At 33.2% G+C, this 15,640-nt stretch overlaps 1 protein-coding gene across 4 annotated transcripts in view; it reads left to right on the top strand.

Moving 5' to 3' along the window:
* The window catches only part of LOC111049079 (dyslexia-associated protein KIAA0319), a 51,639-nt gene that overhangs the window by 10,147 nt on the left and 25,852 nt on the right, over positions 1-15,640 (top strand). For all 4 annotated transcript variants that reach the window (XM_039434248.1, XM_039434240.1, XM_039434234.1 and 1 more), the window contains 5 exons: positions 316-454; positions 1,765-1,956; positions 3,441-3,669; positions 7,454-7,682; positions 13,420-13,564. In XM_039434248.1, the coding sequence (XP_039290182.1) occupies positions 316-454; positions 1,765-1,956; positions 3,441-3,669; positions 7,454-7,682; positions 13,420-13,564 (934 nt within the window). The remainder of the gene's footprint in view (positions 1-315; positions 455-1,764; positions 1,957-3,440; positions 3,670-7,453; positions 7,683-13,419; positions 13,565-15,640) is intronic.

Here is a 15,640-nt window from a genome sequence, read left to right as displayed (position 1 = left end):
TCTGTGATATTTCAAATAAAACTATATAGCCTAGTAGTTGGAATCTATCAGAACTTAAGTAGGAAACAAAATACTGTTTGCAATTAAAAGGAAACAATACTTTTAGTGTTTAGATTTATAAGTCGGTCTTAATAATCTTTTAAGCTGAATAAGCTTAATCAAATGATTAGTTCTTCTATTAATCCAATTTCAATTTTCTTTGTACTGAATTTTTGTGATACTGAATGAAGGGAATAAAACATTTTTCCACCAAAATTGTTCTTTTGCCGATTGTTGACATGATTTTAATGAAAAATAGATAAATATTGATTTAAGGTGTTTGGGGAAGGTGGAGTGGAAGAATCGTCGAAGAATCCAGTGAAACAACTGGTTGTTTCTGCGTTATCCAAAGAAGTACGTCTTCCCGAGAGTGAGGCCACGCTTTCGGTTTACACCGTTCCTGCTGAGCAGCCTGGTAAATTCATCAAGTTTATGTTTCTCAACGAATTACTTAACAAAAAATCAAATACATTTTATAATTAAATCGCACATGTAAAATATTGATTTCTTTCACTTTCACTTTTCTCTTTACCACCTTTATCATTGAGATTAGGGGCACGCCAGTACATCAATGATTGCGTATTTGGTAGGCTGGAGAATCTAGCTAGGTGGCTCTCGAGTATACTATTATAGTTTTGAATTATATTAATTAACACTAAAGACATTTGCATGGTTGTGCTCGGGCAAAGTGTACTTGCATATTATACAAATGTAATCAACAGGATTTAGTTAGATTCAATTCTTTGTAATTGGGCGCTCACATCCGCTTAGCTTGATCGGCGTTATCAATTATTGCAATTGTCTTTTTCGTGCAACAATGATTTCAATATTTGTCATTCAAGGCGTTAAAAATATAATAGGTTCCCGGGAAACCGGCTGTAGTTCTTAGGGCAGTTCCCGAGCTCTGGATCTATAGGTCTAGACTTACAGAATCTAGGACTTTAATAAGCCCTCGGATCTAAATTGTATTTTTGAGTCACGGATTCATCTTCAAAACTCTAGGATCTATCAAGTTCTAGACCTATTCGAATCCAGGACTTCGAGTGATGACCAGAAAATTGTACAGTATTCTATTGTTGTAATGTTGACATTGGGAGACAGCTGAAATAAAAGTCTAGTCTAGTCTTAGACTTCACAACGCCTTTACTCGAAAAGCCTTCTTTTAGAGAGTCCAAAGTCAGCTTGAGTCTAGAACTTGAGTGTATATCTCAAGCCATATTCGAAAACCGGCCCACAATATTCCAACTTCTTGATTATCAATAATGACCTACACCCTTCCTATTATCTACATTGTTCAAATCCTACGAAAACTGGGGTTTTCTAAAATTAAAGTTTTCAGTTCTTTACATAAGTATAAACTCGTGATATTTATTAGTGCTACATTCACTCCTTCCTCTATATTTATTTAATGATAGAGAAATTCAAATATGGTAAAATATGAAACAAGTTAGGTACTAAAAATTTGAATATCCTTAAAAGTATCTGCCTGAAGTTCTAATAAATGTGTACCTTGGCTGGAATAAGAAGTCAGGTTTCTATAAAACCCTCATAAATGAAACAATTTTTCATTCATCATAATCTATTCACTCATTAATTATACCTCAAGGTGAAACGAATTATTTGAAGTTTTTGAAAAATACAGAAGGTTTAAACTGTGAAACTATTCCTTTCAAGTCTTCAATCACGTTCTAGCAATTTCAGATAATTTGAAATACGTGCTTACAGGAGAACACTACAATTATGTATGGACACTGATATCGAAACCGGAAGGAAGTAGTAGCGGTGCCACAATGAACGACCAAAATGGTGGAACTCTGAAGTTGAGTAACTTGAGCGAAGGAGTCTACACGTTCAAAGTCACTGTCTCAGCTCCTGGTGTATATGGAGAAACTCTCGCTAATGTTACCGTACTACCAAGTGAGTTTCTTCTGAATCCAGTATTGTTATTTCGTTCCATCTTGACTATTCAATTAAGCTAGCAATTCTGAGATTGTGAACGCTTAATAGGTAAATGATAGATGAAACATAGATGAATGGATGTTGGATGCGAAGCTGTCTTGAAAATGAAAAATCATTGACGTGATTTGAATTTTTAATCCGTCTTACTATGGAAAAAGTAAAGAATATTTTTTGATAAAGTGTGAATTACTAACGCTACATTGTTCTCCCGTATCCTCTCATTTTTCTTGATTGTTTTGTTTTAGATGTTCATAGTTTATAGGATGCTCACATGAATTATTACTATAGCTGCATCGCATAAAACTTTTTCGCCACACTGCACAGAAAGCAGCTGTTTTCCAGTCCCTACGTAGATATGAAAGACCTTGTTTGCAGACGACTCTCGTCTGACGTAAGAAACAGGTTTCTTTTCCGGTCTAAGTCATCTGCTAGATCGGGCGAGTGTCCACTTTCTTCATGATTTCAGTTCGAATTTAGAATCAAACTAATTCAGCATTCGCTTCGCAACCATTTTTATTCAATTATTTATTGTTGATTAGCGCATTCCAAATTTTCAAAAATGCATGAAGATGACGACGCCCGTGATATTCCATGTGAAATTTTAAAAGAATCTAAAATCCTGACTGCAAATCTTCTACCACTAAAATCAAGAGATAGGTATGATAACAAGTATTCTTTATTTTGTATTCTTATTTTGTCAGCAATACCTGTAGTGTGGCGAAAAATATCGTTCGCACCACAGGCAAAAATGTTTTTCCGGCTCTCATTCTTTTCTAGTCCTCGGCCTACGGCCTCGTACTTGAAAACCGATTTCGAGCCGGAAAAATCTCATTTTCTGCTCTAGGTGCGAAATATACTATACTCTTTACATATTGTAATCCAATAATTGTAAACCTATTTATAAAATTGGGAATGTTTTAGACGTTGGGAAAGTTCAGACGTCATATAATTGAGAAATGTTGAATGATTCTATCAACAAGAATTTCCAAAACTATGATAAAATTTGTTGAATGAGATATTGATATTGTGACATTTTTCCATAATTGAAAAAACAGTTTTATTTTTACGTCCATAAACCAACAGTGATAGGGGAAATGTGATGGGGGAACCATAATATGAACTAGTCAATTCAACTGTATGCTATTTTCAAATGATTATTTTCAATAATTGAATTGGAACATTTGTAGTAGGTCTCTAAAAGCATCAGTGATTAAGGAAATCTGATTGGGGAACCATATGAACCCCTCAATATTCATTCCTGTGCTAATTTTCAATATATAATTTTTTGATTATTGAATTGGAACATTGCAGTAGGTCTCTAAAATAATTAGTGATTAGAGAAATGTGATTGGGGATCCATATGATTCGATAATTGAATTGGAACATTGCAGTAGGTGTCTAAAAGCATCAGTGATGTGATTGGGGTTGGTTGGGTTTTGCAGAGAAGCGCATCAACAAGCCGCCAGTGGCAGTGATCACACCGTCGCAGCTGACTGTGAAGCTGCCCAACACGGGCGCCGTCCTGGATGGGTCGCCGAGCTGCGACGATGACGTTATAACCAGCTACCACTGGGAGCTACAGCAGGGGCCACTCGGCTACCAGCCCCATCTCCACGACACGCCCACGCTCCAGCTCAACAATCTACAAATACCCGGCAATTACACCTTCAAGTTAGTAGGCCTACCAATCCATTAATTCTGTTATCTACAAAATTTAATTTACAAAAGTAACATTCTATCTGTATGGATCATATTTGAATATTACCCAATACTCTTTTATTGATTAAAATGTACAATCATGAAACATTGAAGCCTTTGTTCTAAATATCTTCAATTCTGTAATTTAGTCCATTAAACATCCATAGTGTATTTACATAAATTTCACTTAAACATTTTACCTTTTTAATGATAACCTTATGTAAATAGCAAAAACTCCTTAAAATAATAACCTATACCATACATCTTAAGATGTTCCAAAACATACAAAGATGTTCTCTAAAATATGTAAAAGTAAACTCTAAAAGATTTAAAACAACTGTTGAAAATTATTTTGCAATGACTTCACTAAATTTTGGCACTAACGTTTCTTGACAAGTTTGGCATCAATTTGAATAAACTTGTTTTATTTCTGGGCTGCTCAAACCGAATTCCAACAATCTCGGATCATTCTTCTGTGACTAGTAGCTATACCGTGGTTTTGGCCTGTGGCAGACTACCAATTTATAGGTCAGCGTGATGTTCAAGTTTCAGTGATGCATTATTTTCCAGTAGCCTATATATATATATATACAGGGTGTCCCAGATAAGGTGTAAACCCCGGCTACCATAGATTCTACATGCAATTTGCAACAAAAAATGTTCAGTAAAATTTTCTCCTATCGACCTTCGTTTTCGAGATATATCGATTTTTCAAGTAGGCGTACTTCCAGTCATTAAATCGTCAATATCTCAAGAACCATTGGTCTTAAGTGAATTTTGAGGACATCGTTGAAAAGAGGACAAAATTTCACATTGATTTGATGTATAAAACATGCCAAAGTCGATTATTGAGTAGTATTTTTTAGCGGTCAAAGTTGAAAAAGAGTGATTTTTGAAGTTTTTTTGAAAACTTCAGACACATTTTTCTCGATTTTTTTCCAGGGTACGAAATAATTTTTATAGCGCAAAAACTTCCTTTTTTGATTATCTTTCGAATGAGACCAAATACAGGTGTCTAGCTCAAATCCTCGAATCAGAATTTCAGTTTAAATTCGATTTTTTAATTAAAAACGAGATTTATCTTGTTTGAGTGTGAATAATTGTCTACAATTTGATAGCTTTGTGTCGAGTGATTGAGGGCGTAAAAATACTTTTTCTATAGGAAATTTGGCTGAGAAATTCAATGAAACTGGTTAGAAGTTCGTATCTGCAATTGTTATTGAGATACAAGTTGAAAAAAGTTCAAAGTCGAGTTAAAATCTAAACTTTTCAAACAGTTTTTTCTTGATTTTTTTCACGGTAACAATATTTTTACAATAATGAAAAAACTTTGCCATTTTATAAACTATCGAATGAGTATAAATTTTCCAGAAAAATTTCAAAACTAGAGTGTTAAAAAATGAAAATTTTCAAGAAGAGCACCCTAAAGACATCTTTTCGTTGTTTTAAATTCATACCATTGAGATTCAATTGAGTGAGAAGAAAAAATCAATCTGTTCATTAATCAGCTGCTCTGATAGAATAAAACGTTTTTCTAATGCTCACCCAACAATAGAGACAATTCTCGCAGTCATTATATGAAAAGTAACGTGCTTACAGTCGGTCGATAATGATGTCTTTCCAGTCAATAGTCCAGTTTCCCAATTAGCATTCGATGACGTCAGAACGAGGCCCAACGAAGTCAGACGGGCAAGTGGGAGTATCTTGCAACGTAGTAGAAGGTGCAGAGAGAATAATGGAGGATATTTTGAATTTCGTTGAATAAAGTATATCAATTTTATTTAATCAATGGACAATGATTATTCATATGGACTATATCCACAATACTTCCAATTGATGTTAATCAATTAACACAAAACAGGTAGGCCTATCATTAGGCCACAGAGAATACTACATGACATGATAATTATTATACTCAGGTATTTTTTATGGAAAATAAATGGATTTGATTTGATGCATTATAGTGGATAGAAAATATTCATTAGAGGATGAACTTTGTCACAGACTTAACACATGTTTTACCTAGGAATCACCAAGAAAGCTGTTTCTGAGGTGCTCTTCTTGAAAATTTTCATTTTTTAACACTCTAGTTTTGAAATTTTCCTGGAAAATTTATACTCATTCGATAGTTTATAAAATGGCAAAGCTTTTTCATTATTGGAAAAATAATATTGTTACTGTGAAAAAAATCAAGAAAAAACTGTTTGAAAAGTTTAGATTTTAACTCGACTTTGAACGATTTTCAACTTGTATCTCAATAACAATTGCAGATACGAACTTCTAACCAGTTTCATTGAATTTCTCAGCCAAATTTCCTATAGAAAAAGTATTTTTACGCCCTCAATCACTCGACACAAAGCTATCAAATTGTAGACAATATTATTCACACTCAAACAAGATAAATCTCGTTTTTAATTAAAAAATTGAATTTAAACTGAAATTCTGATTCGAGGATTTGAGCTAGACACCTGTATTTGGTCTCATTCGAAAGATAATTAAAAAAGGAAGTTTTTGCGCTATAAAAATTATTTCGTACCCTGGAAAAAAAATCGAGAAAAATGTGTCTGAAGTTTTCAAAAAAACTTCAAAAATCACTCTTTTTCAACTTTGACCGCTAAAAAATACTTCTCAATAATCGACTTTGGCATGTTTTATACATCAAATCAATGTGAAATTTTGTCCTCTTTTCAACGATGTCCTCAAAATTCACTTAAGACCAATGGTTCTTGAGATATTGACGATTTAATGACTGGAAGTACGCCTACTTGAAAAATATTGAAAAATCGATATATCTCGAAAACGAAGGTCGATAGGAGAAAATTTTACTGAACATTTTTTGTTGCAAATTGCATGTAGAATCTATGGTAGCCGGGGTTTACACCTTATCTGGGACACCCTGTATACACCTTATCTGGGACACCCTGTGTATACCTGTATATACAGGTATACCTGTATATACCTGTGTATACCTGTATATACAGGGTGTCCCAGATAAGGTGTAAACCCCGGCTACCATAGATTCTACATGCAATTTGCTACAAAAAATGTTCAGTAAAATTTTCTCCTATCGACCTTCGTTTTCGAGATATATAGATTTTTCGATATTTTTCAAGTAGGCGTACTTCCAGTCATTAAATCGTCAATATCTCAAGAACCATTGGTCTTGAGTGAATTTTAAGGACATCGTTGAAAAGAGGACAAAATTTCACATTGATTTGAGGTATAAAACATGCCAAAGTCGATTATTGAGTAGTATTTTTTAGCGGTCAAAGTTGAAAAAGAGTGATTTTTGAAGTTTTTTTGAAAACTTCAGACACATTTTTTCGATTTTTTCCAGGGTACGAAATAATTTTTATAGCGCAAAAACTTCCTTTTTTGATTATCTTTCGAATGAGACCAAATACAGACCAAATTAAGTGATATATATATATATATATATATCACTTAACAGAAAACACTTTGAAGTTTTATAATATAAATATAAACAGGATACACACAACACGGATAGATTAAAAACTATCCTAGATTTCCTGGTTGATTGACAAAGGGGGCCCAGCTCCCGAAAATTCTCTGTTAAATGTAAGTTTTTAATGTATCCGTGTTGTGTGTATCCTGTTTATATATATTTTTCACTTCTATTTATCAAACAAATCAATCAATTTAAATAAAATCGTAAAGTCTTTCGGAAGTTCTAATTCTATCTTGAAGTTCATTCACGAAATATACAAATAGCTCTGTTTTTGTTGTCACTTTTCAGATTGACTGTGAAAGATTCAGACCACGCCAGTAATTCGACTACAGCCAATATCACAGTTCTGAAAGTGCCTGACTATCCCCCGGTCGCCAATGCTGGTCAGGATATAATAATCTACCTTCCTCACAATAGTGTCACGCTCAATGGAAGCTTGAGCACTGATGACAAAGGTATTGACAGTTGGGAATGGACCAAAGCACCCTCTGACCAGGACAAGGCGGTTGATATGCAGGTAAATATCCAATTATCATGATCCATTCATTCATCAACTAATAATCAAGATACTCTGGTGACTTCATAGAATAATGTAGGGGCTTCACCATATTTAATCTGCTTATAAATTATTACATGATGTTCTACATTATTAGTACCTATTTAAATATCAGCAAATATCGCTCTCAAGTTTGTAAATATAGAAAATAATCTTCAAGCAAACGGTGAGGCATTTGTGATGTTTCACTTTTTTGGGTACATAAATATATATGCCCCTCTATGGTAGTGATATGAGTGAAAATAAATATGATATCTGAAAAGAGGTTCGAGTACGGAATCTAATCCAATCAGTGTTGAGTTACATTGACCTAAATCCTTCAAAATGCCGCATACACTGCTTGATTTTGTCTGGAAATTATGAGCTAGGCTACCGACAGCAACCAATGTAAGAGTGAATGTAAGCAAAATTATATTAATTAATTTTGTAGCAATCAACTGATACATCAGCAACCATCTACAACTTTCCACTCAATTAATTTCTTGACTTGTTTCACTGACCATATGAGGTCTATTAAAATATCAATGATAATGTGTCAAAGACGATATTAAGGTTTTTAGAAAGGAAACGAACTGGAAGATATGCTCAGATATTCCAATATATTATACAATCATAAGATTTGTGACATTGCAAGATAAGTAGGCAGTAGTTAAAAATTTTCAAGTGAGTAATATTGATCGGTATCATGTATTCTGGCTTAGCAATACCAGACATTTACAACTGACAATTTAACAAGCATTTTTGAATTGAAAGAAAATAATATAATAAAATAATAATTACAGGGTCGTGATTTCTGCTTTGGAATAGCTTGATCGATAAACAGATTATAAATTAGCTTAATTCAATAATGACTATTATAGCATTTAACGTTGAATTTTCCCTGATTGCAATCTGGTCATGACCAAAAATTTTCCCAAGGATTTATTTCGCTTATGAATCATAGATGGGGCCCCAATTTAATTATTAGAAGAGTAACTAACGCGATTTTGTTTCCCATTTCTCCTTGGTTCACAAGTAATTCTTCTACCATGTGCTGGATTTTCTGGCCTCCAAGTGGAACGTGTTGCTGGCGTATATTCGGCGATTTATTTAGATTCAATCGGGTATTTTACGTTAATTAACTATTTTGACAGACAAAAGGAACTCTACAATTAACATTAATATTTCAAACACTGATATTAAAAACAATTAAAATATAAAATTTTTCAATAAAATGCAAGTTTTTTAGAAACGTGTAACTAGGGCAAGGTCTGTGCTAGAGAAGTATTCTTCTTCCACGAATTCAGCTAATAATTCGGTGAATCTCTATGTTTCTAATTTGCATAAGACAACAATTGCTATTGGTTGTAACTGAGTGACGTAATGTACACATCATATTTTTATGAAAAATAGTTCCTTTGTTTACACTTAATTTCATGACTTATAGGACAAATAAATACATTCAAACATCAACACAATTTAAATTAAACCGTGCAGTTTAGCTCCAATATCGGATAAATTATTAAAATAAAGATTTCGACATTTTTTGTTGAATTTTAAACAATTCAGATTTCGCTATCTCTTTCTTTGTCCTCTGATTGGTAGTTCATGCAAAGAGAAACAAATCCAGCGAGATTGCCTCAATTCAATATTTATTCGTTAATAATCCAAATAATAAATATAATTAAATTAAATAATACCATTGAATAATTTAGACTTACACACAAAGAGTATTTGTAACTTTTTGTTGTTACTGTATATCAATATAATATATCCATTTTATAATTTGTTTTTCTTAAATAAGTAATATTCATTTTTAATGCTAACAATTTTGATTAATTTATTATTGTAGACTCCTTGATCCTTTTATAATGAAGTAAAAATAATAATTCGTAGTGAATTATTATGACATTCCTTCACATTATTCTATGTGATATGCAAGGCCTGGTAGATCTCAGATCTATGCTATGCTCTCAGTTCTAAGCCTTCAAGCGTTTTAGATTAGGTTAATAATAACATTGATTTAACCTAGAAATGCTGTTTTAGTACAATAATTTTATAATTAATATAATAAATAGTATGAACTTTCAATCTATTGGATGGAAGAGACAGATTCAATAGAATATCATTATCAGTAACGGTAAACGTTGATAAGTAGTTTATCAGGAGATAGTTTGCTGTTTCTGCCTTGACCCTTCATAATATAATTTAGTTTTTTTTATATAGCCACTATAAAGAATCGTCATACATTGTAAAACTCTGCCAAACTCCTACAGTTTATTGTCGATATTATTAAATATTGATTGCCAAGACATTGATTTTTCAGGGTTATTGAGAACCAATATGTTGTAGACATGCATTGCTTGGTTATCTACAAAATATGGGTTAAAGAAACGAGTTGGGGCCGCGCTACCTGTACACTGGGCTATTGTTCCAAAAAGGTTCATCCTCCAACTCTCGACTGTCACATTCTATTGTCCTCTGATTCTGCTTCATTACCCTCATTAGTAGCCGGAGTGGCCCCGTCTGCTTTCTTGAAGGCAGTTTTGGCTGGTAGGGACTCATCTATTACTTTGCACCTTACATCTGTTACTTGTATTTTCTAAAATTTATTATTGAATACTATTATTGAAGTATTATGATCAGTGATCAAGTACTTGTTATTGAATACTATTCTCAATGGTTCATTTGATGAAACTCAACTTGCTCATAAGCTGTATACAGACTGACATGAGTTACATACAGTTCGTGGTTACACACCAAGTGCGCTATTCATCAGCTGATGATATGCGTTCTGACGGTACATTTTGATACCAATAGAAATTTCATTAACTGAAATGAATTATTAGGTCTCAGACAGAATAGCAAAAATATCTGTCACCAAGGGTGTTATCAAACGAAGATATAGATAAGACGATAATGACTAGGAAAGCCAAGATTATGGCTAACAACTTGAAATGAAAATTAATTTCTTAATTATTTAATAAAATAATTATATATTGGGTGAATTTGAGGTTAGGTTTTATATAAACAGCGCTTGTCGGCAATATCAATAACGACCAAGCTGAACATCTACAATTTAATTAGACTCTTGCTAGCAAAATAATTGCATCTAGGTAGCATTCATTAAGACTAGGACAATAGGGTTTGTAAACTAAGCATGTCAAATAAATGTCACAAAAAACGATTAAGAAAACACAAAAATATTTATTGTATCATATAGCATGAACAAAAATTATTAAAAACAAAACAAAAAGATAAAGGAAATGGGATTTATGTTTATTGAGCGCATTAATACCTACTTTAGTTTGGGGATGTACCAATCAAAATACAGTATTTGCTCGGCGCTAAAAATTATTCAATTCAAAATCTCCACATGGTCTTTATAAAAATTATAAAATCTTCTTGCATGACCAATCTTGTACTAGTATTTTCATTTATTATTATTGACGCATTAATAAAAGTATCAACCAACTGTATTCTTCATCGAATAAGTTGGATAAATCAGCGATATACAGTACCGATCATTAAATCTCCAGAAATAATACGTTCTCAAGATTTATGTAAATGGTTCAACTCATTCAATGAAATCAAATTTATTGAAATACAGAGTCTTAGTATTAAGTCGAAGCAGTATTACAGCCTCTTCAACATCTATAATTGCGGAACTAGTCAATGCAGCGGTAAAAATTACCGATTAACAGAGCAGCAGCAGTTTGCAGTGGCTGATAGCAGAATTTGGTATAAGCTCCTCGAAGAGCTGGTAAGAATCATATGCTATTTTTATTTCAGCAGGTGTCAAATTATCAAATATATTCAAATATCTCATGCTCTACCGACAAACAGCCAGCTGGGCATATGTAGGTCAAATACGGCTTTACAGCGTATTATATTTATTTGTATGAATATAATAATCATATAATCGAACATATGTATATTATGTTAGTTATAGCATCAGCGAACGGCGTGTGTTCATGTTCATTCATCTATTTAGTCTCATCATGTACACTGAATACTAGTTGACCGAGCGAAGTGAGGTCTAAGATTCAAGTCGACGGTTTGGCATTTCTCTTAATGTTTAAATGTTTATATGTTGCGCATTTACGGCGAAACGCGGTAATAGATTTTCATGAAATTTGACAGGTATGTTCCTTTTTAAATTGCACGTCGACGTATATACAAGGTTTTTTGGAAATTTTGCATCTCAAGGATAATATAAAAGGAAAAAGGAGCCTCCTTCATACGTCAATATTAGAGTGAAAATCAGACTATAGAATTATTAATCATAAATCAGCTGTCGAGTTGATTATAAATTGCATGCCATGACGCATGCAATTCAATATCTCAATGTAACTTGGTAAAAAATCAAAAGCTGTGTAGACTATAAATTGCATGCCTCATTGTATGCAATTTTTATGCACTATCAAATAGGATGCAAAGAACTTATAACAGCTTGTCTTGGCGCCTAGATGTCTTCTGGTTTTCTCGCGCTAAATTCCGGAAAGCGTTATATTTATGATAATTAAATCTTGTGTAAGCATGATCTGATCAAATAAATAGTTGGTGTATCAGTGTGGATATGCTCATGGTTTGGGACGTCGTTCAGTTATAAATGTTATTTATTCTATTGATGAAATTTTTGTTCATTATTTGTTATTATATTCTTTAATTTTAATAAATTTTGTATTCCCAATTTGTTTTATTTTTACTTTTTTCATAAGTATTTGAAATCTTTGTATTGTTCATTTTTGAAATAGGTGGTATTTTTGTTGTTTGTATTATTTATTATTGCATAAGTTCGTATTATTTTTATCATTATTTTTCTTTTTTCATTCCTATCTGTACAATTTTTATTGTTAAGGAGGCATATTTGGGGAAACCCGTTGTCTCCATTGTGGATGAATATATGAACTATTGTTTGCGTGCAATAACACATGCAATTAATAACTAAAATAGCATAGTATTGTCTCTCGAACTTTCTCTGCTTTGAACTTGGGCTGTCCTGATGCCTGTATGTCTTGAAGGAGATTAGCTTTTGATGTTAATATTTTTGATACACCAACCCCAACAGCCATTAGCTGTTTTCGCACCGACACGACACACACACACACACACACACACACACACACACACACACACACACACACACACACACACACACACACACACACACACACACACACACACACAGACTAATAACCGAAAACCACTTTTTTGAATTCAGGGGACCTTGAAACGTATAGAATTTTGGAAATCGGGGTACCTTAATTTTTTTCGAAAAGCAATACTTTCCTTACCTATGGTAATAGGACAAGGAAAGTAAAAATAATAATACGTTCTTAGTTTGACTAAATTTGTACTTATAAACGATAGTAATGTGTGTGTTTATTCAAGCACTGTTGGCTACCTCTGGTTTACATCTGAAAATGCCTTCAATTAATCAGACTGGTCCACCAATTTATTCCTCGGAGTGAAATCCTTAAAAATAGACCATGAAAATGTCGAAATTCAATAACAATAGGCGACCACTGAAGGGTCTCTAAAACTTCTACCTGTTCATCGATTGTTCTCGGCGGCCCCGGCTGGTTTCTTTCACCCCAAAATATTATTTATACTACAGATTATTTTGAAACTATTGATATTTAATATTATTCTAAGAATATATAATAATTATATATACATTAACTATGTATGATACATCTAACTCATTTACTTTCAGAATACGCGTACTCCATATCTGAAACTATCAAATCTGGAAGAGGGCATGTATACATTCATCTTGAAAGTCACTGATGGATCAGAACTCTCTGATACATCTCAGGTTCACGTTTTTGTCAAACCGCCAACCAATAAACCACCTGTAGGTGAGTACTCCAATCTCTATAACTTCATTTGTTCAAGTTCTCCATGGAAAATTAGAATTTTCTATAAAATAAGTTTTCTTCAGCATTTCTACAAACTCCACTCCATTGTTTTAGTGAAAAGTAATAGATAAATAATTGTGAATGTATAGTTTCCTACTGTTGCTATTTTCAATTGCTTCTCGATGTTATTGATAAAATTAACTTCCTAAAACAGTCAACACTTCAAAGTAATGCTGCAAGTAAATGTAAAGCTGTACAAGAGTTACAGTCGATAGAAGTATAGAATAGAATCTATATAATACTAGCAGGCAACCCGTGCTTCGCAAGGGTCTATTTTAGAACTCAACAAACTGAAAACTTGACTTAATGAAATCTAGAAGAATTGAAAATAGGCTTCTATTAATTAAGAATCCTCGGTTAATTGAAAATTAAGAATCCTCGGTTGATTAAGAATTTAGATGCAACATTTCAAGTAAATCAGTCCAGTAGTTCAGACGTGATGATGCGTCAAACATAATTTTCCTATCCTTTACACGTGTATACGTGTATAAGCCAGTACTTTCCTTCATTACAGTATAGAAGATGATAGATAGATGGATTATCAGTATCTTTGAATTAGAATAACTTTTGGAAGGTTTGAGATATTGATGTGCGGTTTTCACCATACTTTCACCATAAATTTTCTCTTGAAATCCTGTATCGAAATCATGTATCATATGACCACCTTCCAATTTAAAAAAATGAAGTTGGATTCAAAATGGCGGTTCAAAAATGGTGGACGAAATTTGTGTGTGACGGAAAACCTGTCTTTATTATTTGAATACGATTCCCAATCATACCTATCTTCTAATTTTCCTTTTTGAAAAAATGTTCAGCTGCTTCCATACAACAACTGAAAGCATGTCAAATTGAAAACTTGACAAACTGAAAACTTGATGTGATCAAATCTTGAAGAATCGAAAGTAGGCCTATAACCATCCTCGGTTAATAAGGAACCTATATGCAAAATATCAAGTTAATCAGTCCAGTAGCTAAGACGTGATTATGTGTCAAACATAATTTTCCTATTCCGTACGTGTATAAGCCAGTTCTTTCCTTTATTATAGTATAGATTATTATGTTGCTTTGATCTGTGATCAGTATAAATGTCTTGTATCATCTAAAGGTGCGACTACACAAGCTGAACCGATCTCGAACCGTGCAGCAAACCGTGCATTCCGCCGAACATCGCGCCTTTCAGCGAACATGTGAGCATATATATTCCATAAAGTTAAAAATCAGCTGTTAAACATTCGCCGTACCGTACTCCGAACTGTTCACCGTGCCGCTCGCCTCTGTTTTAACTGTTCGCCGTACCGTACTCCGGACGCTGAACTTTTCAGCCAATCAGAGTCCTCCATTACAATTCGCTCTACAATTAATCAACAATTTCATCAACTAACCATAAACTGATTGAAATAAATACTCCATTTTCCATGTATTTAATTGATAGAATCATATAAATCTACAGTGTAGGTCATATTTAAATTCACAAAGAATTCGATTTTTGTTGGCAAGAAACATGTTATTCAATGCAGAAATCATTGATATTTTACTAGATGATAGGATAAGTTGAATAGTTTCCCTTTCAGTGGGAGTTTTGTCAACCCACTGTCACAAAGTGAATTTTGTGACGAAAGGAGAAGCGTCATTTTGCATATGATTTGGATAATTTTATTCATTTTAGAGGAAAAAATAGGGTTGACAGCCGAATTGATTTTGCTGAGCTTAGAGTCGAGTGTTTAAATCATCATCATTCTCCGTATCAGTATCCACGTCGCTTCAGGTAATTGTATGTCAGGACTGGTAGTCCGTATGTTTTTCCTTCTCTGTAGTAAGGTGGCCTTCAGTTTAAAGAGTAATTTTTTCAATTGAATTTTTATTCTTGTGGGGAAATCCCTGTCCTTTTTGAGAATAGTTTTCTCGATTAATTTTGATCCTTGTAGAGAAATTATTATCATTTATAGTAAATTTTCCTTGCTTAATTTTCATATTGTAGAGTGGCCCCTGTATTTATTTTACATAGCAGTTTCGTAC

This window comes from Nilaparvata lugens, chromosome 1 (genome assembly GCF_014356525.2).
Source record: "Nilaparvata lugens isolate BPH chromosome 1, ASM1435652v1, whole genome shotgun sequence".
NCBI lineage: Eukaryota > Metazoa > Arthropoda > Insecta > Hemiptera > Delphacidae > Nilaparvata > Nilaparvata lugens.
Note: the sequence above shows the minus strand (reverse complement) of the source record. Positions and strands in the feature narration are given on the sequence as shown.